Source organism: Saimiri boliviensis, chromosome 2 (assembly GCF_048565385.1).
Source record: "Saimiri boliviensis isolate mSaiBol1 chromosome 2, mSaiBol1.pri, whole genome shotgun sequence".
NCBI lineage: Eukaryota > Metazoa > Chordata > Mammalia > Primates > Cebidae > Saimiri > Saimiri boliviensis.
In genome coordinates, this window is record NC_133450.1 from 145,747,730 (window position 1) to 145,761,326 (window position 13,597).

Below are 13,597 nucleotides of genomic sequence, written 5' to 3' on the forward strand. Positions count from 1 at the left end.
AGACTTAAGAGTCTAGAAATAAATCCTTACATTTATGGTCAACTCATAAATTTTGACAAGGCTGCCAAGATCATTCAATGAGGAAAGAATAGTTTTTTCAACAAATGGAGCTAGGACAACTGAATAATCTCATGAAAAAGAATGAAGCTGAATCCTCCACCTCACACCATACACTAACATTAACTCAAAATGGATCATAAACCTATGTTTAAGAGGAAATAGCATAAATTCAAAAATAAAAAAAGAATATATAGGCGTATATATTTGTACCATTGGAGTAGGCAAAGATTTCTGAGGTATAATAAAAAGCATGTATAACTAAAGTAAATAAAAATTTGACTTCACCTTTAAGAAAAATAGAAAGAAAACACAGTGGGAGAAAAAATTGAAAATGTTTATCTAATAAGAGATTTGTATAAAGAATATATAAAGAACTCTTGCAAGTCAATAATAAGAAAACCCAACATAAAATAAGAAAAGAAATTTAATAGACATTTCTCCAAAGAAGACATACACATGAAATGGCCAATAAGCACAAAAAAAAGTAGCTCAAAATCCTTAGCCATCAGGAAAATGCAAATCAAAACCACAGTGAGATACCATTTCATACTCACTAGAATGGTTATAATCAAAAGAACAGATAATAACAAGTACTGATGAGAATATGAAGAAATTGGAAACATCATACACTACTGATGGAAATGTAATGGTGAAGCTGCTTCAGGAAACAGCCTGAAGTTCCTCAAAAAATTAAACAGAATTAGCATATGAGGCCGCAATTTCACTCCAGGTATATATATATATATATATATATATATATACCCAAGAAATTTAAAACCCACCTTCAAATAAAATATTACTCATGAATATCCACAGCAGCAATATTCAGAATAGCCAAAAAGAAGAAATAACCTAACTATCTTCAACAGTTAAATGGTTAAACAAAATGCAGTATACCCATACTGGAGATTACTAGGCAATAAAAAGGAACAAAGTACTAGTTCATGCAACAGCAGGATGAAACTTGAAAATATCATGCTAAGTGAAAAAAGCCAAACAGAAAAGACCACATATATTGTATGACTACATTCATATGAAATGTCCAAAACAGACAAATCCTTTCAAATAGAAAGTAAATAACTAGTTGCCAGTGGCTGGGTAAGGGAGCACTAGGGAGTGACTGCTAATGGTTACACAGGGTTTCTTTGGGGGTTGTTAAAATATTCTGGAATGAGCAGGGCACAGTGACTCATGCCTATAATTCCAGCACCTCGGGAGGCTAAGGCTGGCAAATTGCTCTGAACTCACAAGTTCGAGACCAGCCTAGGCAACATAGAGAAACCCCATCTCTACAAAAATTCCAAAAATTAGCAGTGTGTTGGTGGCTCGTTCCTGTAGTCATGGCTACTCAGGAAGCTGAAGCTGGAGAATAGCCTGAGCCCAGGAAGCAGAGGCTGCAGTGAGCCAAGATCCTGACACGGTACTCTAGCCTGTGCAAAAGAGTGAGATCCTGTCTCAAAAAAAAAAAAAGGAAAAGAAAAGTCCTGGAATTAGATAGTGGTTAATACGGTTTGGCTCTGTGTCTCAACTCAAATCTCATCTTGAATTGTACTCCCATAATTCCCACATGTTGTAGGAGGGACCTAGTGGAAGATAATTTGAATCATGGTAGTGGCTTCCCCATACTGTTCTCATGGTAGCGAATAAGTCTCACAAGAACTGATGGTTTTATCAGGGGTTTCCACTTTTGCATCTTCCTCATTTTCTCCTGCCACCACCATGGAAGAGGTGCCTTTCGCCTCCCGCCATGATTCTGAGACCTCTCCAGCCATGTGGAACTGTTAGTTCAATTAGAACTCTTTTTCTTCCCAATCTTGGGTAAGTTTTCATTAGCAGTGTGAAAACAGACTAATACAGTGGTAGTGGTCGAACAACTTTGTAAATATACCAATGTGAAATTACTATATAATACAGTTGTGAAAAATCAATGAGTCATATACTTTAAACGGATGAATTGTAGGGTATGTGAATTACATCTGAAAGCTATTTTTAAAAAAACAAACTAAACACTCCCAGATAAAAACCACATTGTTAACGGTGTTTCTTTTTGTGTAGTGCAGTTGCTGATCATTTTTGTAGTATTCTTTAATGCCCTATGTTTCACTGGCATGTGGTTTTCTACTGAACATGCATTATTTTAATAATTTAAAAAAAAAAAACACCTAAGTTTCCTGAAACCACAAAAAGATACATTAAACTATAGTGTTCTTTGCAAAAGACTAGGATTGTGACCTAATATCCAAGAACACAGTGAAGTTTTTCATATATGATAAAAGAAAATAAATTAATACTTACTTTATTGCTTGTGCTCCTGGTCTTTGCACAATTAAGGTGCTAAATTCTTCTACTACAATATCTAACAGCTCCGGTTTTTGATGATTTTCTCTTAGAACAATAGACATACTTTTCAAGTGGACAAAAAACTTCACGGCTTCAAACTAGTGTATGTTCAGAAAAATAAAATGAATATGTATATATATATATATATTTATAAACACAACAAATAATCTTATTCTTATAGTCCATTCATTTCAAAAACCACCAAATACTTTAAGAACAACATTTTATCTCAAGAATCATCACATTAATACCAAAAAAAGACAATTATTTAGCCCTACCTTAGAAATAAAATAAATGCAATTACAGATCCACAAAAAGATCACAGAACAAGTCAGTAACATATATTTTTGAAAGGATTAAAAATAGACATACATAACATTAAATTCCAAAGTATAAGGTTAGGCAGAGTGGTTCATGGCTTTAATCCCAGCACGTTGGGAAGTTGAGACAGGCATATTGCTTGAGCTCAGCAGTTCACAACCAACATCAGCAACATGGTAAAACCCCACCTCTATTTTAAAAATACAAAAATCAGCCAGCATTAGGGCATATGCCTGTGGTCTCAGCTACTCAGGAGGCTGAGGTGAGAGGACTGCTTGAGGCCAGGTTAAAGCTGGCAGCAGAGATCACACCACTGTAGTCCAGCCTAGGTAACAGAGTGAGCCCCTATCTCTAAATAAATTAATGAATTCTAAGGTGTAAGTCAAGAAAATATCTTACTGTTTTTGGCAAAGTTGGATCAACTGCTGTTTCACTATACCCAATTGCTTCATAGAGTAAGGCTTTTTCTTCAGGTGTCAACATTTCTTCAAGAACTACAAATCATAAAGAAGTGCTTTATGTTCTTAATAAAAATAATATAAAATTAACACACCTTATCTTTCAGGCGTGTGAAATTCACTTTCTTGAATGCTTTAAGAAATTATAAAAACTGACTGTTTGAATGGCTGGCATTTTTACAAGTAATTATCCAAAATATAAATTGCTAAATACATAAATGTAGCAACGGTAATTTATAATATTAAGCAAGGGCTCAAAAAATGGCTAACTATATTAGGCAATTAATAGCACCGCGCTAATCAACATACTTAGTATAAAAAGTCGGTAGTATTACTATTGTAATCTTCTCTCATGTTACAGATTTTGTTAAAACTGAGGTTTACTGCACTTAGATAACTTGCCAGAGACACCCCGCTAATAAGTGATAGATCTAAAACATATACCTAAGTCACCAAAAGCTATATTCTTAGGCTTCTGGTTAAAAATCAAGTCTTTCCAAGAAACAACTTCAATGAAAATTTACAATGGAGACCACTTTGGAATACTTATTTATTACTGTGCTATATGCATTCACTAAATACTCTCGACATAAAGCTCTTTTGTAAGCACTAGTAAGATTTTTAAAATTATTTATTTTATTTTTAAATTAATACATGTTCAATATTTTATAGTTTTATTTGCAGTAACTTTATACATAACTACATAAATATACTTCAATACACTTTAATTATACAAAAAAATTGCAAAACTTTATTTTGACACCCAGTGACAAACTATACTGTAAAATAAAATGGACGTACTTCCAGGTTTAACATCTGGTTGCTGTTCATTAGTTTTTTGTTCTGACCATGACCATAGCCAGCCAAACCATCCTTTATTATCCTCTGGATCTTTTACTCCTTCTTTGTAAATTTTGTATCCAGCTTTCTTTACCTTAAATGAATAAACTTTAAATAAATGACAAATTATCCTTTATTTAGCAACTGAAACAAATATAAGCAAGACATTTTGAGAACTTATCTCCTTGAGCAAAATGAATGTAAACAATATACATACTAATAACAGAACACAGTAACTGCAACATTAGCCAAACATAAGAATTTAGGAGTACCACATAGTTTTTCCACCATCCTGTAAGAAATGATGATTGATAAAAAGATAAATTGGCTTTTTACCTTCATAACTGAACATCTGAAAAGCCCAATTATTTAGAAAGATTTTTTTTCCCCTAGAAATCTGTCTGATTTAAATGTATATGGCAAAATTATTAAACAATTTTCTTATAATTCTAAAAAGCATACTCAGAAACAATATGTTACAGCAAAAGATTAATAATATCGCGTCTCTCATATCTATATGGAATTCAATTATATTTTTACTAATTGAAGAGCCTAGAATTACCTCAACTTCTGCCTGCTGTCTAGCTATAGTAATATTAAAGACATCCAAGGTTTTTTCCAACTCCTGAAAAATAAAAACAAAAATGTGTTAACTTTACAAAAATGACTTTACATAAATACTTTAAGCACATAATCTATCAAACTGCTGCAATAAAGAAAAGATATAATAGGAAGCAAACAACAGAATGTTCATCAATATAATACATATGTTAAATTCTGGGAAGCAATGCCTGAACAAATATCAGCATAGAAATGAGTAAATTAGGGAGTAATTTTTTGAAAAATAAAATTGTAAGTCTTAAGTAGAACGACTTCAGGGATGAGTAGAATTGAGTGGGTAGAAAGATAAAGGAAGACAGGTAGCATTTATGAGCACAGATGTGGCTGTAAGAATAAGCATTAAACATAGAGAGGACAGGATTAGTGCATAGTCAGATGGTAACATAGGAAAATGCAGTGGTGACACATAAAAGGCTTTGAAACCAACACAGAGAAGTTGGAATCAATGTTAACAAACACTAGACTTTTAAGGTTAAAAATGACAAAATGCGCTGGGCATGGTGGCTCTCGCCTGTAATCCCAGCACTTTGGGAGGCTGATACGGGCGGATCAAAAGGTCACAAGTTCAAGACCAGCCTTACCAACAAGGTGAAACCCCGTCTCTCCTAAAAATACAAAAACTAGCCGGGCATGGTGCCACATGCCTGTAATGCCAGCTACTCAGGAGGCTAAAGCAGGAGAATCTCTTGAACCTGGGAGGTGGAGGTTGTGGTGAGCCAAGAACACACCACTGCATTCCAGCCTGGGGAACAGAGGGAGACTCTGTCTCATTCATAAATAAATAAATACATGGCACAATGAACAGGAGTCTCAAGTTACTATTTGCATTAATCCAAATTCCTTTAGACTGAGAATAATCTCAAATTTCCAAAGCTCACAGAATTTCAACAAATCTTGTACTATCCAGCTGAAGTTAAGAAGTACAAAAATGTCTAAGTAAAAGAGATGAAAAGGTCAATAGAAATTAGAGTGAAAGACAAGAAGTATTAGTCATTAAAGACCAATAAGGAGTTAGTTATGTAATACAAAACATTCAACAATTTGTTTTTAAATGCTAACCTCCAAAGACACGAGAAGTTCACCAGGTGGCTTCTTACTTGTTAACTTTTTTTTATACAGTTCTTTATATTGCTTCATTTTTTGCCTGTGTTTTCTAATATGGTTCCATGACCACATCCGTAATCTGGGGTAAACATTTACTTCAAGAACACCATTTATAGCATAAGCCCACCTAGTTAAAAAAAGAAAAACATTTAACATCCTCACATCAACAGTATGAAACATAACAGACATTGTTTCTACTCTAGTAACACACATAACTATAATACAAAGATTAGGAAAATGATATATTATCTGAGTACTTCCTTTTTACCCAACCCAGTTTGCATTAATAATCCATTCAATATTAATCCTTCCTCTTTCCTAGAGTGAAAATAAGCAAAATCATTCCATTTTGTTAAATATAGTTCTACACAAGAACTATTAAGGCAATAATTGGCAAATAATATTTTAGTCATTTGAATAACTAAAATAGTCAACTGAAAGAGTAATTGTAACTTCTAGAAACTAGGGAATAGCTTAAAAACTGAAATAATAAGACTTTGGAGTTTAAAATGGGATTATCCTGCAGAGACTCCGTAACATTTTTAGGTTTTAAAATACAGGTTTAATAATACAGGTTCACTGTATCTGATAGGGAAGTTAAGATGGGGGTGGGAGAGAGATAATGCAAGGAAACAAACCAGGATTTGTTTCTGTAATAATTCTAAATATATTGATCCATCTACGGTACATAAAAAGCATGGTATTCTAGTATCTCAAGTTGTAAATTGTGTTAGAAAGAATCCCTTAAATCAATTTCAATAACTCAATAAGCTAAAGCAGCTACATACATTTCTAGCTATAAATCATCAATTATGGTTTGTAACACACCTTAAAAATAGTATATATCTTAAAGAGTATTCTTGAAGTCGAGAAATTGGTTTTTATATTTTTTTAATCTAAAAGAAAAATGTCAAGGCATTTACCATTCTCTGGCATGGTGGTGAAGAGGCACGTCAGGTCTGAACTTCCTATATGGCAGATTTTGGGTCATCATATCAACTGATTCAAGAAGCTCCATAATACTGAAATACTAAAGAACAAAAAATTAAAGCTCTTAAACGTATCACTTTTTTTTGTTCAACTGCTGAAGATGAAAGTTACAATGCTGACTTTTTAGGAAAATGTTACCATATAACATCATGAGTTTTCATAAAACATTTAAATTCTTAGTTTTGCTTTAATTGAACAATAATTCACAATGGAAAATTTTATTAAAGAAAATCACCTGTGATTTATTAAATTCAATTGCTATGTTATGTAACTCAACATCCAAGTTTATTTTGGGGGCAGAAAAGTCAAAATCAGATCGGCGATTCATCACAAGTTTGGCATTAGCAGATATGGGTCGAAAGACTGAAAAATAACACAAATGAAAAAAAATAAAACTGAGTTATATTTCCAAAGTCTCAAGGCACTAAAGTGACAAAGTTGAAAATACTGATTTCCATTTATTTTATACCCTTTCTACAGTTCCCAGATGTTCACACTGCCATGATTTAGTCAGATGAACTATTCCTTAATTAGCAGAGAAGATTCTGTTATCTTTGGCCTAGCTATAATTCACTGTCTTCCATAAGTACAATAAAGGCAAACTGAACGCCTTCTCAAAACACCAAACATTTTCTTAAGGAATAAGTCCAATAAAACAGTTTTAATACAAGTACACAGTTTTACAGAAGGAATGAACATTAGAAATGCTAAGAGGAAAAAAACATATTTAACATTGATTTCCATTATGTAATTTCTGAATTTCTGATCAATTTCTCTAGATCCACCTTTGTTCTTCCTTTTAATTGGTAAAAGGAGACAGATGAAGAGTGAAAGTTTGCCCAGGATTACCCGCTTGGCTCAACCCATAATCTAAGATAAATTCTTCTCAACTCTTTGTGTTTGGTGTCAAAAAGAGTAAGAACCATGCAGAGGAAGACCAGTGATAGCAAAATATAGACAGAGACCAATCATTAAATCATAAGCTAATTTGTACATAAAGATGACATATTTCTTTTATTTTAATCATCTCTACAAACTGAGATTTAACTTCTTAAACATTACACATTCAAGAATATTTTTATTTGAATATAGATAAGTGCTTAAAGTTCTTGTTCTTTTGTCTGCATTCCGTCTTTTATTGAAAAAAACAGAAAAAATAAATAAATCTAATGGCTGGTGACAGAAGTTATCCTGAACCTACAATGCATTGATCCTCCAACCTTTCTCTGCTCTTAACCTCTGCTCCACATCCTCAGTCCACCCCCACCTTGCTGAAGTTTCATCATCAGTTATTTTAATCATTCCTTTGCATTGACTCCTTAACTGCTTCTCACTTCTCAGTGTGGAGTAACCCATTTAACTCCACACATGCCCCTAAGGAACTGAATGTGTTCGGGGGTAAAAACATACTGCTGGATCTCACTTTAATGTCTTAAATCTCAAGTGCATCCTTAATGCTGCTGAGCAATCACACAACAGTCCTTTAGGCCAGGAATCAGCCAAATCCATGTAACAGCCTATTTCTGTATAGCCAGTGAGCCAAAAATTATTTATACACTTTTAAAGTTGTTTAAAAGAAACAAAGAGGAATGTGTCAGGAATTGAATATGGCCTGCAAAATGTAAAATGTTTAATTTACTACATGTCCCTTTCCAAAAAAAAAAAAAAAAGGTAATGTTCTCAAAGTATGGTTTGAACACCTCTATTCTATCTGAGTGGTTCTCAAATTTTAGTATTCATTAGAATTGCCTGGAGAGATTATTAAAACATCAAAATGTAGAATGGGAGCAAACATTTGCAAACTATCCATCACATAGGGGACTAATATCCAGAATTTACAAGAAACTCAAACAACAACGAAAAACTCAACCCCATTAAGAAGTAGGCAAAGGCCAGGCGTGGTGGTTCACACCCATAATCTCAGCACTTTGGGAAGTCAAGGCAAGCAGATCACCTGAGGTAAGGAGTTAGAGACCAGCCTGACCAACATGGTGAAACCCCGTCTCTACTAAAAATTCAAAGGAAATTAGTCAAACACAGTGGCGGGCTCCTGTAATCCCAGCTACTCGGGAGGCTAAGGCAGGAGAATCGCTTGAACCTGGGAGGCAGACATTGAAGTGAGCCGAGATCATGCCACTGCACTCCAGCCTGGGCAACAGAGTGAGACTCCGTCTCAAAAAAAAAAAAAAAAAAAGTGGGCAAAGAACACAGACATTTTTCAAAAGAAGATATACCAATGGACAACAAGCATATGAAAAATTGTTCAACATCACTCATCATCAGAGAAATGAAAATTAAAACCACAATGAGATATCTTACACCAGTTGGAATGGCTACTATTAAAAAGACAAAAAATGAGATGTGGAAAAAAGGGATTACTATTGGTGGGAATGTAAATCAGTACAACCTCTGGGGAAAACAGTATGGATATTCCTCAAAGAACTTAAAACAGAACTACCATTCAATCCAGCAATTCCACTACTGGGTATCTACCCAAAAGAAAAGAAATCATTATATCAATAAAAAATGCACTGGTATGTTTACCACAGCACTATTCACTATAGCAAAGATACAGTACCAACCAATGTATCTATGAACAGGTAACTGGACAAAGAAAATGTAGTACATAAACATCATGATACTATTCAGCCAAAAAAAGAATGAAATCACATTTTTTGCAACAAGAGGGATGGAACTGGAGGCCATTATCTTAAGTGAAACAATGCAGAAACAAAAGGACAAATACTGCAAGTTCTCACTTTTAAGTGGGAGCTGAATAATGTGTACACGTGGACATAGAGCATGGAATGACCGTCACTGGAGACTCAGAAAGGTGGAGAAACGGGAGAGGGGTGGATGATGAGAAATTACTTTTTGGGTACAATGTACATTATTCAGGTGATGGATACACTGAAAGCCTTTACTTCACTATTATGCAATATATCCATGTAAAGATTGTACTCCCTAATTTTATACCAAAAAAAAAAAATTAAATACAAAAACATCAAATGCTGAGCTTCACCCCCAAAGGTTCTGATTCAGTTCTGGGAAAGGCCCTACAAATCTGCATTTTTAAATGATACTGATGCTGCTAGTGTGAACCATACTTTGAGAATATTGCCCTAGTCAATTCACTCTCTCACTCCCCTAGCATTCCTATTTCATATCCTCTTTTCTCTCCAAAAACTTTCAATACCTCAAGTAATGGCTAATATTGAGTGTCAACTCCATTGCATTAAAAGATGCAAGTACTATTCCTGGGTCTGTCTGTGAGGGTGTTGTCAAAGGAGATTAACATTTCAGTCAGTGGACTGCAAAAGGCAGACCCACCCTCAATCTGGGTGAATATCATCTAATCAGCTGCCACTGTGGCCAGAATAAAAGCAGGCAGAAGAAAATGAAAAGACTAGACTGGTTTAGCCTCCAAGTGTACATCTTTCTTCCATGCTGGACGCTTCCTGCCCTCAAACATCAGACTCCAAATTCTTCAGCTTTGGGACTCAGACTTGCTTCCTTATTCCTCAAATTGCAGATGGCCTATTAACGGATATCACCTTGTGATCATGTGAGTCAACACTCCTTAATAAACTCCTCTTCTACATATACATCTATCCTATTAGTTCTGTACCTCTAGAGAACCCTAACACACCTCAGATAGATAGATAGATAGATAGATAGATAGATAGATAGATAGATATTTTTTTTTTTTTTTTTGAGACGGAGTTTTCGCTCTTGTTACCCAGGCTGGAGTGCAATGGCGCGATCTCGGCTCACCGCAACCTCCGCCTCCTGGGTTCAGGCAATTCTCCTGCCTCAGCCTCCTGAGTAGCTGGGATTACAGGCACGCACCACCATGCCCAGCTATTTTTTTTGTATTTTTAGTAGAGACGGGGTTTCACCATGTTGACCAAGATGGTCTCGATCTCTTGACCTTGTGATCCACCCGCCTCGGCCTCCCAAAGTGCTGGGATTACAGGCTGGAGCCACCGCGCCCGGCCATATATATTTTTTTAATTGAAGAGCTCAGAAGAGAATTTCCATAAACTCTTATCACCACATCTACTCATCTACTCAGTATGAGGACTTCTCTTGAAACTAAACTCTATCATATAAATAAACTATGCTCCTATCTGCAGCAAAGCTCTCCACCTGCAGACTAGACACCATTCTCTTTCAACTACATCAATACAGAAATTGTCCCCCATTTCTCCTGCATCATCAATTTGTCATGTTCTACTGGATCATTACTATCTCAGCCTCTAAACAAGCTGTCATCTCCCCGATTGAATATAAAAACAAACAAACAAAAAGAAACCCTTCCTTCCCCCTTCCCTCCCCAACAAGTATTCCAGTTACCAATTTATTACTTCTGAGCTCCAAATTTTTTCTTCATAGCCTGCTCTGAAAAGTGATTTGGGGTCCTTAAGATCAGTTTCTTTTGAAGGCAGAGAATGCAGAGAAAAAAATTTTTTTTCTTTTACCAGCTGGCATAACGTTAAGCTTTATAAGTAGAGGACACTGGAGAGACACTGCAGGAGGAAAGAGTTATGCTGCCTGGTTCCAGTATGTTCATTCAATAGGATCCTGTAAGAACATGGTTTCTCCACACCCAGTTCTTACAGAACCGGTAGCTTCTGCAGTGTCTAGTTCCTCCAGCATGCAGTTCAGACCTGGCCTTTTCCAGTACATGGCAGTTAGAAGCAGCCAGATGCCAGCAACGTCCCCCAGCACCTTGCTAAGGCTGTTTTGTATTGAAGTGCATCCAGAGAGACCCCTCCATGAGGCTCCCTAGAGGCAGATTTCCAGAAAGTTTCAAAGTGAAGTACCAACAGGTTTTGCTGGCACAGCGCCACATAGAATTTCCTGCCATTCATTAAGCCACGCTATGTCCTCTCCAACAAGGTCTACAACTCAGTCCTGAGGTAGGGGGCCCTCTATTTTGGACACCTCATCTTAGCCCTAGCGTAGGGGATGTTTCTTCTGTCTATATTTCTATATTCTTTAGCATTTTAATGAAACAGTCCCTTGTTACTCCAGTCTCTTCTTATAGTTAGTAATTACTTATGTTAAATTTGTCTTCCTCAAATTACTGAGTACTTTCTCTCTTCTCAATGATCGATGATTGATATAGCAAAACATGACTTCAGGGCAAAGGAAGAATAAGTCAAATCTAAGAGTTGGCGCAGGAAGAAGAGTCACTTGAGTAATCATAAAGGTATATAATATAGACAGAAAAGTATTACTGAGCTACGAAAGGAAGCACTTTCAGGAAGGATATTCTATGGTTAATAGTATCAGGCATGCCAATTCAAGAATTAAGTTATCCATCACCAATCAACTTTTATTAAGTGCCCTCATGGTAGAAAAAATGGCACTAATTTTTTTTTTTTTTTTTTTTTTTGGTAGAGAGGGAGTCTCGCTGTGTTACCCAGGCTAGAATGCAGAGGCATGATCTCAGCTCACTGCAACCTCTGCCTCACAGGTTCCCAGGTGGCTCACGTTTATAGTCCTAGCACTTTGGGAAGCCGAGGCTGGTGGACTGTCTGAGCTCAGGAGTTTCCAGCCTAGGCAACACAGTTAAACTCCATCTCTACTAAAATACAAAATAAATTAGCTGGGCGTGGTGGCATGCACCTGTAGTCCCAGCTACTTGGGAGTCTGAGAAACAGCAATGATTTTTTGTTTTAGTAATTCACTTCTGATCGTAATACATGCTCATTTTAGAAAATTTGGAAAACTCAAGAAAAGTATAAATAAGGAAAATTTTAAATGTACTGTGAACTTAGTATTTTTAAAAAGGCTGTACTAGCTAGCCTTATGAAACTGTATTTGCCATTTTGAAATGTTTTTATGAATATTACCCTAGTTGTTACTGAATAACCCTTAGAGGTTTATCATAATTTATTAACATCTTTTGTTGGACATTTTCCCCTATAATTTTGAAATATAGTCAAAACCTTCATAACAATAAAATGTTAATAAAAAAATTTTTTGCTTTTGTATATACATTATATATATTTAACTATATACATGTTATATATGTATATTGTATATACATAAAATATATTTAACTATATAAAATAGAATTTAACATGAACTATCACAGTGATAGCAACAATGTTAATTTAAAATTTATACCAATTACTTTACCTTTTTTATCTAATAAAATGTACTTACCAAAATCATAACCTTCTGGAACAATATTTTCACTGACAATGCCATTCCTCAAGTTGTCCTATTAAAAGACAAATTGCTTTTATTTATCTTCATGCCAATATTTCTTTTTTTGAGATGGAGTCTCCCTCTGTTGTCCAGGCTAAAGTACAGTGGTATGATCTTGGCTCACTGCAACCTCTGTCTCATGAGCTCAAGCAATTCTCCTGTCTTACCCTCTTGAGTGGCTGGGATTATAGGCATACACCACCATGCCCAGCTAATTTTTGTATTTTTAGTACAGACGGGGTTTTACCACATTGGCCAGGCTGATCTTGAACTCCTGACTTCAAGTGACCAACCTACCTTGGCCTCCCAAAGTGCTGGGATTACAGGTGTGAGCCACTGCACCCAGCCACATTCAAGCCAATATGTCTCTATCCTAAAAAATCCTATTTTCTGCAAAAGAAAAATGTTTCAAAGCAATTTTAAAAAACAACTCAAACTTAGGAGGACTTAGCTATGGCAAAATATTAAAGTAAACAATATCTCACTAAACTACTCTTAAAAAAGGATGTTTCAGGAACTATTTAGATTTGCAGGTATCATTGGACGCAGTGGCTCACACCTGTAATCCCAGCACTTTGGGAGGCCAAGGCGGGTTGGTCACTTGAGGTCAGGAGTTCAAGACCAGCCTGGCCAACATGGTA

At 35.5% G+C, this 13,597-nt stretch overlaps 1 protein-coding gene across 3 annotated transcripts in view; it reads right to left on the bottom strand.

Moving 5' to 3' along the window:
* Positions 1 to 13,597, bottom strand: part of VPS13A (vacuolar protein sorting 13 homolog A) — a 235,381-nt gene that overhangs the window by 178,538 nt on the left and 43,246 nt on the right. For all 3 annotated transcript variants that reach the window (XM_010341278.3, XM_003920858.4, XM_003920859.4), the window contains exons 10-17: positions 12,912 to 12,969; positions 6,970 to 7,097; positions 6,668 to 6,774; positions 5,700 to 5,871; positions 4,582 to 4,644; positions 3,981 to 4,113; positions 3,121 to 3,215; positions 2,356 to 2,498 (exon numbers count right to left, since the gene is read on the bottom strand). In XM_010341278.3, the coding sequence (XP_010339580.2) occupies positions 2,356 to 2,498; positions 3,121 to 3,215; positions 3,981 to 4,113; positions 4,582 to 4,644; positions 5,700 to 5,871; positions 6,668 to 6,774; positions 6,970 to 7,097; positions 12,912 to 12,969 (899 nt within the window). The remainder of the gene's footprint in view (positions 1 to 2,355; positions 2,499 to 3,120; positions 3,216 to 3,980; positions 4,114 to 4,581; positions 4,645 to 5,699; positions 5,872 to 6,667; positions 6,775 to 6,969; positions 7,098 to 12,911; positions 12,970 to 13,597) is intronic.